The sequence below is a fragment of the Monodelphis domestica genome, chromosome 5 (genome assembly GCF_027887165.1).
Source record: "Monodelphis domestica isolate mMonDom1 chromosome 5, mMonDom1.pri, whole genome shotgun sequence".
In the NCBI taxonomy this organism is placed as follows: domain Eukaryota; kingdom Metazoa; phylum Chordata; class Mammalia; order Didelphimorphia; family Didelphidae; genus Monodelphis; species Monodelphis domestica.
In genome coordinates this window covers 214,633,918-214,645,649 of record NC_077231.1, presented here as the reverse complement: position 1 = coordinate 214,645,649, position 11,732 = coordinate 214,633,918, and the positions used below count along the sequence as shown (strand labels likewise).

Here is an 11,732-nt window from a genome sequence, read left to right as displayed (position 1 = left end):
GTAATGAAGATTGTTTCACAATTTGTTGCTTCCCTTCTAATTTTGGATGCATTAGTTTTGTTTGTACCAAAACATTATAATTTGATGTAATCAAAATTATTGATTTTACATTTTGTGTTTTTTTCTAGCTCTTGCTTGGTTTTAAAGTCTTTCCTTTCCCAAAGATCTGACAAGTATACTATTCTGTGTTCGCCTAATTTGCTTATAGTTTCCTTCTTTATATTCAGGTCATTCATCCATTCTGAGTTTATCTTGGTGTAGGGTGTGAGATGTTGATACAAACCTAATCTCTCCCACAGTCTTCCAATTTTCCCAGCAGTTTTTATCAAAAAGTGGGTTTTGGTCCCCAAAACTGGGATCTTTGGGTTTATCATTAAATAATACTTAAGAAATGTCATGGGATAATTGTTAATAATAATATTTTTTCTTAAAAATTTTAATTAATATAGAATATTTTTCCATGGTTACATGATTCATGTTCTTTCCCTCCCCTCTGCCCTCCCCCCTCCTGGAGTTGACAAGCAATTTCACTGGGTTTTACATGTATCATTGATCAAAATCTATTTCCATATTGTCAATATTTGCAATAGAGTGATCTTTTAAAGTCAACATCCCCAACCATATCCTCACGGATTTATCACATGCTTTTCTTCTCTGTTTCTACTTCCACAGTTCTTTCTCATAAGTGTTAATAGTAATATGATAACATGATTAAGTGGCAGCTTGGAGTCAGAGACCAGAGTTCAAATGTGCTCCAATTCAAATTAAAAATGTGCTCCACGCAATTCACAGCCATTTTGCCTTATTTCCATTATCTGTAAAGTGGGGATACTAATAGTGCCTACTTCCTAGAGCTGTTATGAAGATAAATGGGAAAATATATAAAGATCCCGGTACATAGCAGGCACTTAAAAAACCTTATTCAGTAGTTACTAATAATTATCATATGCCAATATAATAGAAATACACCAATTATATTATATTAGTATTGTTAAACTGGAAAAAAAACAACACAACTATTTAAGTAGTTAGAAAGATCAAGTTTTTAATCAGGAGAGGAATAAGACCAATATTTGGCCATGTCCAGAGCCCGAAGCCAAAATCTTTACAGTTTTCACCCCACTTCTCTGGGGACAGTGTCCCTGGGAGGATCACCCCCGGAGATAATAGCTCCAAAAGCACCCTAGAATTTGGGGAACTTATATACCTTTTGCGGAAGAGAGACAGGAAAATGATTGATTGACATTGCCATGGCTACAAGGAAATGGGAGTGTTCAGACTACACCCACGGGCTTGGGAAAGGAACCTCAGTCCGGTTCCTAGGGCGTCTGGGAGAGGACTACTTACAATGGACACCGGAAGGATGGTCTCTGCCCCGGGGCTGGTCTTCTTGGGAAGGGTCTCTGATACAATGGGGAATACTACTTAAGACAAAAAAAGGATATTTAGCATATGCTTGGGACTGCCAGCTCCATCTAAGCTAGTATTATAATTTATTTTAAGGTCTGAGATAGCCAAGTCTGAAACTTCCCTCTCTCCGGGGAACTCGGAGGAACTTGGGGTCCCCAGCTTACAAGCTAACCCTAAAACTTGGGGTTCTTTTAGGTTCCACGTTGACAGTTACATGACTCATTTTCTCTCCTTTCCTTCTTCCCTCCCCACTTTGCGAGCTGACAAGCAATTCCACTGGGTCATACCTGTGTCATCATCTCGCAGTCATTTTAGTCGGGGGCTAGTTAGTGGGAGTCCCAAGTGAGTGACAGGGCACAAGCCTTCCCCCCTTTTTCAAAACCTGGCATTCTTGTAGTTTTGCGGAAGTTTATCTTTCTACCTCGATTAGAGGCCCTTATTATAACCTTTTTGATAGTTCTGCGATTTTTCACGTCGATATAATATAAATATATTAGTTAATCATGTTATAATATAGCCATAACTTCCCGGTACCTGGCGGCTTTAGTCCTTTCCTTAAAGAAAAAAGCCCAGTCTCTAGCTGCTCCTCCCGCCCAAGTACACCAAAGAGACCCCGGAAACTTGGAGTGAAGTGAAATCAGTGGGGGGTGGGGGTGGGGCTTGGGATGAGTTTTGTTTTCATCTCTTGGGGCTGTCTCCAGTTTCGTTTCGGAGCTGGCCCCGCCTTTCCTCAGCTGGCGCCGGGCGCGCCCCCATTTCTGAGGCGAGGCTAGTCCGGGCGCGCGCATCTTCTGCCGCGGAGAATTCAGCTGGGGCCCAGGCGAGAGGAGGCTATCTGACCATGGCCCAGGGCGCTATAGGCCGTCTGATCACCCAGGAGCTGTGCGCTGCCGGGGGTAGCCTGGACTTGGGGGAGCTGGTGCGGAGGCTCCCGGGCGGCATCAGCGAGGACGCCCTGGAAAAGACGCTGCGCAAACTGTATGAGAAGCGCTTCGTACTGCGGACGCGCTCTGAGGACAGCGAAGAGGGAGCCCGCGGCGCTGGAGGAGGGAGAGGAGGGGGCGGCGGCGACGGCGGCCCGGAGCGCCGTCCTGTTATAGTGGTGGTGGCCGCCAGCGATGTGAGGTTGTGCCAGGCGTACTCGAGCGTCTGTGACGGGAACTGTGGGCAGCTGCATCTCTGCAAGTTTTTCCTCTATGGAACCTGCAAATTCAACAACTCCAGGTGAGTGTCCGGGCCCGCGGTTCTGTGTTGGGGGATGGGATGGGGAGGCTCCCCGCGGGCCCGACGCTCACCTGCCCGCGACCCCTTCTCTCCAGCCGCTAAGCACCCGCCTGGGAAATCGCTATCACAATCAGGCTAGAACTCCTTAACGTTTATCTAGCGCTTTACCGTGCACTCCATCGAGCCTCCCAGCTATCTCGGGAGGGAAGTGTACTTGTTATCTGTCTCCATTTTACCAGAGAGGCAAACTGAGTTTAAGGGATGACTCGGGGGAATTGCTTTAGATACGTAAAGTCATTTGATTCTCACAACCACGTAGTGAGGCAAGCGCTGTCATTATTCCCGTTTTACAGACGAGAAAATAGAGGGCAAGAGGCCAAGGGACCTTTCCAGAGTCAACTCAGTTGGGTCAGAATTTGAACTCGTATTCCGGACTCCAGTTTCCTTATCCAAGTCAGCCTCTAGTTACTTCCGGACTTGGATGGTACCCTGCCGCTCATACCTTTAAAGGAGGCAAAAGACCATCGTCTATGCTAGCGTGTACTCCGAAAAACGATTAGCCCCTAGTCCTCTACCTAAGATTTCGGGGTGACTCGTGAAGGGGGAGAGGACGAAGAGGAGGTCGGAGGGACGACCTCCAGAGGTCGCAGCCACACACCCCCTCCTTCTTACCCTTCACCCTTAAGAATTTAGCTAATTCTGACCCGCCTCTCTCAACTGTAAAACAGTGCCATTTTGCACGTGATCTTCCGACTGGTCCCGGTTTTGTAAAATCAGGACACTAATTGCCCCTACCTTGCTGTTTCTTGAGAGGATTAAAGGAGATCATGAAGGAATTTTGGCACTCAAAAGTCCTAAAACGTGTGAGATCTTATAATTAAACCCCATAAAATGGGTCCTGACTGAAGAGCCCTTCATTATATAGATGGGGAAACAGGTCCAGAAAGGGAAGATCATTGCAATACGCCTTTGGGGCCATTTTCGAAGTAATAGAAGATTTTTAGAAAAGTTTGGGGAAAATTCGAGGATGTAAGCCAATATTTTGAAGTTCCTAGGAAAAAATATTTTAAGTCATTTTCTTGTAAATAGTGGTCAGAGTCTGTACCACCTGAGTTCAAATCCTGTGGTAATGTTTACTCCCATAGTGACTTTGGTCACTTGTAAAATGAAGGGAGTGAATTTGGTGGCCTCTGGTGTCCCTTCGAGCTCTTCTTGGCTGAACCCATGCTCATTTTTGTAAAGTAAGAATTCCCACTCCCCATTTTCTTCTAAGTAAATCCAGCTTTGGTGTAATGAATACTCTTGCTTAAAGCAGGACCCACTTGGATGTAGATCTACATACAGATGGAAGCCAGCCTGCTGGTGAAGAGATTGGATTGTGGTTGGCCAAGAAGGATGGGAGAAAGTGGGGAAGAGACTGAGGAGAACCTCTTCCTCCCAGCTGAGAAGGGGTGCTGGGGAATCATGTCTTTGTGGGAAGGAGGGAGCAAAGGGTTCTTTTGCTCATTCTTTCTCCCTTGTATCCTCTCTCACTTGCCCTGGACCTCACAGGTTTCAGCCATGGTCTCTTCTGTTGGGCATTTGGGCCAGGACTCCATTTATAACCCTTCTTTTATTTTTTCTGGCAGACTGGCATGTGTCACTTCTTCCTCTCCTTTTTGGAGTCATAAATATCATTGTTTGTCCTGTTGTCAGGGAGAAATTGGAGTTGGACCCAAGAAGACAATATGGCAGCTCTTCTTGCTGGTGGTGTCCCACTGAATGGCTCATTTTTTTCCTTTTATTTTTTTTTTCAGCACCTATCTCAGTTTCTGGGCTTGTGGATTCATCTGGAATATTGGCAATTGGCAGTATAATTTAGGAACCATTGATCTTAGGCTATTTTTAGCTTTAATGCCAGGCCTAGAATTCAGGTCTCCTGATTTCTGGTCCAGTTAAATTTACAAGATTTCATACAGAAGTGATTTTCCTTAAGCTTAGAACTCACTAGGCCGCTTCTCTACTTGGTAAATTTGTCTTTAGAATAAAATATAAAGTCATTTCTAAAAATCTTGTAATCCAGCATCGTTGTCCATCTTCCCTAGACTCTTTGAGCTAGCCATACTGACTTTCTCCATCTAACATCTGGCCCTGAACGCCCTTCCTTCTCTCTGCTTCACCAAATTCCTCTCTTCCTTCAAGACCCAATTATTAATTAATTAATAATTAAACACTTTTATGAAAGTTTTTATAGCTTCCTCCAACTGGAAGTGCCCTTACCCTACTGGTATTTAATCTCTATTTTATTTTGTATGTATACACACCTAATTGCCTCTTTGTATATTTAGATATATATTGTATATATGTTTCTATACACACACATACATGCATACCTGGGTGTGTGTCTGTTGTGTTTCCCTCATTAGAATTAGAATGTAGGCATTGGTTCATTTATTGAATGTATGTGTGCTTGGCCCCAGCACATTTTCTGGATACATTATTAGGTTGTTAATAATTACTTGATGGGGGGGGGTGCAGCTAAGTGGCTCTATGGATGGAGAGCTCCCAGTTCTAGAGATGGGAGGTCCTGGGTTCAAATGTGGTCTCAGCCATTTCCTAGCTGTGAGAGCCTGGAAAAAAATGATCACATTGGAGAAAAATGTAGATTAAAGGATGACCTTTGACAAATTCTCTGCCATTTCCTGGTCACAGCTGATTTAAAGATCCTTATCCTCTTGGTAGTTGTGTTTGTGTAGTCTAGGGCAACAGCTCTAAGCAATTTACCTTTCAGGGTTGTCTTGAGGAAAAGACTTTCAAGCACTATAGGAATGAGTTCTTAGTAAAGGTATTTTGGTGTTGCTGCCAACAAAAACCTACCTGGGTCATTGGGCAGAATTGTGTAGATTAAGAAAACTCCTTTTCTCCAAAGAATAAAAGCTCTCTCTCTCTCTCTCTCTCTCTCTCTCTCTTTCTCTCTTCCCCCCCTTTCTTTCTGCCTTTCTCCCTCTCCCTCCCCCTCTTCCCCTCCCTACTTCTTGTAAAAATGCTTTTTTAGGCGAAAGGGGAGACATATGGGTGTTTTATTTTATTTATTTTTAAATGTTTAATTTAAATTAAAATTTTTCAAGGTTATTCTTATTTTTTTTGCCAGTTACATACAATAACAAACTTTCACACAAGTTTTCCAAAACTATATGGTCAAACCTATCTCCCACTCTCCCTTTCTTCCTCCCCCTCTCCTGGTACAGGCTTTCAACTGGACCTGGGCTATGCATGTATTATCATGCAAAACATATTTCCATATTGTTCTTTTTTTTTTTTGTGAGCAGTCTTATAAAATCAAAACCCCAAAACAAACACAAATAAATAATTTAAAAATCGTGTGCTTTCATCTGCATTCCAGCTTCAATAGTTCTTTCTTTGGAGGGGAATAGCATTCATTGTCATAAGTCCTTTAGAATTGTTCTGGATCATTGTATTGCTATTAATAGCAAAGATTATAACAATTCATCATTCCTCAATATTGCTGTTTTAGTGTACAGTGTTCTGGTTCTGCTTATTTCACTCTGCATCAGTTTATGGAGGTCTTTCCAGCTTTTTCTGAAATCCTCCTGTTCATCATTCCTTATAGCACAATTGTATTTTATCACTATCATTTGCCACAATTTGTTTATCCATATCCCTATTGATGAACATAATTTGTCTCCACAACAATAGCAGCTATAAATATTTCTGAACAAGTAGGACTTTCCCCCTTTTTTTTGATCTCTCTAGTATTCAGACTTGTAGTAGTTTTACTGGATCAAAGGGTATGCACCGTTTTATAGCTCTTTGGGCATAATTCTAAATTGCCCTCCAGAATAGTCAGATCAGTTCACAGTTCCACCAGCAATGCATTAATGTCCCAATATTGTCTCATCCCCTTCAATATTTATCATTTTCCTTTATTGACATTGGCCAATCTGATAGGTATAAGGTGGTACCCCAGCATTGTCTTAATTTGCATTTCTCTAATCAGGAGGGACCTAGAACATTTATTTCATGAGATTATTGATAGTTTTTATTTCTTCATCTGAATACTACCAATTCACATCAATTGGGTAATGACTTGAATTCCTATAAATTTGATTAGTTCATTATATAGTTGAGAAATGAAACCTTTATCAGAAAAATTTGTTATAAAAATTTCCCCCACTTTGTTGTTTCTCTTCTAACTTTGGTTGCATTGATTTTGTTGGTTCAGAATTTTTAAAATTTATTATATTCAAAATTATTCATTTTACATCTTGCATTCTCTGACAGGTAAACTGTTTTATGTTCCCTTAATTTATAATATCACCCTTAATGTCTAAATCATACACCCATTTTGACCTTCTTTGGTATAGGATGTGAGATACTGATCTGTGCCTAATTTTTTAAAAATGTTTTCTAGTTTTTCCAGCAATTTTATCAAATAGTGAGTTCTTATCTCAAAAGCTTGAATCTTTTCAAACACTATATTGCTGAGGTCATTTCCCCCTAGGCTATTCTATTGATCCATTCTTCTATCTCTTCACCAGTACCATATTATTTTGATGATCACTGCTTTATAGTAGGAGTTTGAAACCTGTTACTGCTAGGCCTCTATTCACATTTTTTTATAAGTTTCCTGATACTCTTGATCTCTGGTTCTTCCAGATGAGTTTTGTTGATATTTTTTTTAGTTCTATAAGATTTTGGTAGTTTGGTTGGTATGGCACAGAATAAATTAATTTAGGTAGGATTGTCATTTTTATGTTAGCTTAACCTACATGTGAACAATTAATGTTTTTCCAGTTATTTAGATCTAACTTTATATGAAACGTGTTGTGTAATTGTGTTAATATAATTCCTGTGTTTGTTTGGGCAGATAGATTCCCAAATATTTTATGTTGTCTAGAGAGATTTTAAAAGGAGATTCTCTTTCTAACTCTTGCTGCTGGGCTTTGTTGGTAATATATAGAAATACTGATGGTTTATGTGGGTTTATTTTATATCCTGCTTAGCTAAAATTTTTAATTTTTAATTTTATTAAACCCTTACCTTCTGCCTTAGAATCAATACTATGTATTGGTTCCTAGGAAGAAGAGCAGCAAGGGCTAGGCAATGGGAGTTAAGTGACTTGCCCAGGGTCACACAACTAGGAAGTATCTGAGGGGAGATTTGAACCTAGGACCTGTCTCTAGGCCTGGCCCCCAACCCACTGAGCTACCCAGCCCCAGGCGGCCCCCTCCCCTTTTAAATATTATTTCAACTAGTTTTTTAGTTGATTCTTCAGGATTTTCTAGGTATACCAATCATATCACCTGCAAAGAGTGATAGTTTAGTTTTCTCTTTGCTTACATTAATTCCTTCAATTTCTTTTTATTTTACTGCTAAAGCTAACATTTCTAGTATAATATTAATAGAGGTGATGACGGGCATCCTTGCTTCACTCCTGATGTTACTGGGAAAACTTCTAACTTATCCCCATTGCAAATGATAGTTGCTAATGATTTTATTTATTTATTTATCTGCTTATGTACCTGTTTATTCATCTATGCATTCATCTATTTATTTTTTCATCTATGCATTCATCTATACATTCATTCATTTATTTGTTTGTGGGGTATTTTTCCATGTTTACATGATTCATGTTCTTTCCCTTCCCTCTTCCCTTCCCCTTCCTAGAGCTGACAGGCTATTCCATTGGTTTATACATGTCTTATTACTCAACCCATTTCCATATTATTCATACTTGTCATAGAGTAATCTTTTAAAAACCAAAACCTCAAATCTTTTTTTTTCTTTTGCGTTTCTACTCCCATAGTTCTTTCTCTAGCTGTGAATAGCATTTTTTTTCATAAGTTCCATGAGATTGTTCTTGATCATTGCATTGTTATTAGTAGCTGAGTTGATTCCATATGATCATCCCACAATGTTTCAGTCTGTACAGTGTTCTCCTGGTTCTGCTCATTTCACTCAGCATCAGTTCATGGATCTCTTTCTAGCTCCTATGGAAATCATTCCTTATAGCACAAATGGCGGTCACCATCAGATACCAATTTGTTCAGCCATTCACCACCACAAAAAGTGCTTGCTGTTGATTTTAGATAGAAACTTATTATTTTAAGGAAAGGCCCTTTTATTCCTATGCTTTCTAGTGTTTTTAAAGGAATGAGTGTTGTATTTTGTTGAAGGCTTTTTCTGTATGTAGTGAGTTAATCATGTAATTTCTCTAGTTTGGTTATTGATATGGTCAGTTATGTTATGTTAATGGTTTTCCATTTAATATTAAACCAGCCTTGCATTCCTGGTATAAATCCCACTTTCGTCATAGTGAATATATCCTTATGATAACTTGTTGTGGTCTCTTTACTAGTATTTTATTTAAGGTTTTTGTATCAATATTCATTAAGGAAATTGGTCTGTAATTTTCTTTCTCTGTTTTTGGGTCTTCCTGGTTTAAGTATCAGCATCGTATTTGTGTCATAAAAAGAATTTGGTAGGATTCCTTTGTTTATTTTGCCAAATAGTTTACTTAGTAATTGGGATAAATTGTTGTTTAAATGTTTGATAGAATTCACTTGTGAATCCATTTGGCCCTTGGGATTTTTTCTTAGGGAGTTCAATGATGACTTATTCAATTTCTCTTTTTCTGAGATGGGGGGATTTTTTCTTAGGGAGTTCAATGATGACTTGTTCAATTTCCTCTTTTTCTGAGATGGGGTATTTCAAGTATTTTGTTTCCTCTTTTGTTAATCTCAGCAATTTATAATTTTTGCAAATATTTATTTTGCCTAGATTGTCAAACATTGTTATATAATTGGGCAAAATAGCTCCTAATGATTGCTTTAATTTCCTCTTTATCGGAGGTGAATTTACCCTTTTCATTTTTGATCCTGATAATTTGATTCTCTCCTTTTCCTTTTTCCTTCTTTCTCCTCTTTTTCCTTTTAATCATTAATCAGTGCTCTATTTTTTTTTGGTAGAACCAAGTCCTAGTCTTACTTATTAAGTATCAATAGTTCTCTTAAGTTTCAATTTTGTTAATTTTTTCTTTGATTTCTAGGATTTCCTATTTAGTCTTTAATTGGGGATTTTTAGCTTGTGTTTTTTCTAGTGTTTTTTGTTGTTGTTGTTGTTGTTGTTATTGTTGTTGCATGCCCAATTCATTGATCTACCTCTTCTCTATTTTATTGAAGAAGCATTCAGGGATATAAATTTCTCTGTAAGTACTATTTTGGCCATATCCTATACATTTTTGATATTTTGTCTACTCATTGTCATTCTCTTAAATGAAATCAGTGATTGTTTCTATGATTTGTTTTTTGATCCACTTGTTTTGAAGAATTAAATTTTTTAGTTTCCATAAACCCTTATTGATTATAATTTTTATTGCATCATGATCCAAAAAAGTTTTGTTTATTATTTCTGCTTTTTTCTGCTTTTTGTTGTAAAGTTTTTAAGCCATGTACATGGTCAACTTTTGTGTATGTACCACATGCAGCTGAAAAGAAGATTTATTCCTTTTTATCCCTTTTCAATTTTCTCTAGATACCTATTAAATCCAACTTTTCTAAAATTTCATTCATTTCCTTACTTCTTGTTTATTTTTTGGGTAGATTTACCTCATTCTGATCAGGGAAGGTAGAGGTCCCCTACTAGTATAGTTTTACTGCCTATTTCTTCCTTAAGCTCCTTTAGTTTCTTCTATACATTTTGGTATATGTATATTACATACTGATTTTACTTCATTGTTTATAATATCTTTTGTTGAGATATAATTGCCTTCCTCTTTTAACCAGATCTGCTTTTGCTTTAGTTTTGTCTGAGATCATGTTACTCCTATTTTTTTTTTGTCAGTTGAAGCCCAACAGATTCCATTCCATCCCTTTACCTTTATTGTGTGTGTGTCTTTCTGCCTTAAAGCTGTTTCTTGTAAACAGTATATCAGATTTTGGTTTTTTAATCCACTCTTATTCCTTCTGTTTTATGGGTGAGTTCATCCCATTTACATTCACCTTTATGATTACCATTCCCCTCCATCTTGTTTTTCACCTTTTAATCTTGCACTTCTCCTTTCACTTTTTCCCTCCACACAAGTGTTTTGCTTTTAACCCCTGCCCCCCTCACATTCCTTTTCCCTTATATTACTCTCCTTCCTACTCCCAGCCTTATATTTCCCTCCTGATTCTCTATAGGGCCTTTTAATCACTTCCCCCAACTTCCCCCTCCCTTATATTACTTCTCTCCTCACCACCCCATTTCTTATTATTCCCCTTCTACTTCTCTATATATGGTAAGATAGGATTCTATACCCCAGTGAAGCTGGCCTTTCTTCCCTCTCTGAGCCAATTCTGATGAGAGTAAAGTTTAAGTATTACCTGTCACCACCTTCATCCTCCCCTCTACTAGTTTCCCCCACTCCACAACTCATTATGCTATATAATTTACCCTATTTTACCTCTCTCCCCATTTCTCTCAGTGCAATCCTCTTTTCACTCGCATTTGGTTCATTTTATTTTTTTCATGGCACTTTTCTTCATTGGATTTTAAAAATCTTTTTCCAATAGGTCAATTCTGCTTTTTTTTAGGACACTTTTTTCTTCATTGGATTTTTGTGGCTTTATCCCCACTTGAACAGTTTTGCTTTTTAAGCTGTGATTTTGCCTGAGACCAATTCCCATTTTTCTTTGACATTTTACATGTGGTTGGTTGGATCTCACCATCCCCTACTGAATCAGTACCTTGCTCTTCTTTGCCTCCATAAACATTTTCTATGGTTGGTATTTCTTCTGCCATTTGCTCATTTTCCCAGCTTTTTTTTTTTTAAATCTGTAGACTGGGAGTTCTGAAAGCTGCTGCTTCTGTCTCCTCTGCTTATAGCTTGCAGGATTTAAAGCACAGTAAGCTATTTTACCCTGGGGTTAGGGGCATTTACTCTGTACCATGATATGAAAAAGATGTCTAAGAGGGAGAAAGAATAATTTAAGAAAACTGTGGTTTCCTGTATTTCAAAAAGCTCATTAAGGATGATTAGACGTTGACTGTGTTGGTCATTTTTGTAACTCCAGAATTTAATCATTCTCAGGGCTATATTGTCTAGTAGTAATCACATT

The 11,732-nt window shown here is 38.6% G+C and overlaps 1 protein-coding gene across 1 annotated transcript in view; it reads left to right on the top strand.

Moving 5' to 3' along the window:
* The first annotated feature begins 2,143 nt into the window (after positions 1-2,143).
* PARP12 (poly(ADP-ribose) polymerase family member 12) overlaps positions 2,144-11,732 on the top strand; it is a 43,176-nt gene continuing 33,587 nt past the window's right edge. Inside the window, exon 1 of the mRNA XM_007504413.3 lies at positions 2,144-2,634. Coding sequence (XP_007504475.1) covers positions 2,252-2,634 — 383 coding nt within the window. The 5' untranslated portion in view covers positions 2,144-2,251. The remainder of the gene's footprint in view (positions 2,635-11,732) is intronic.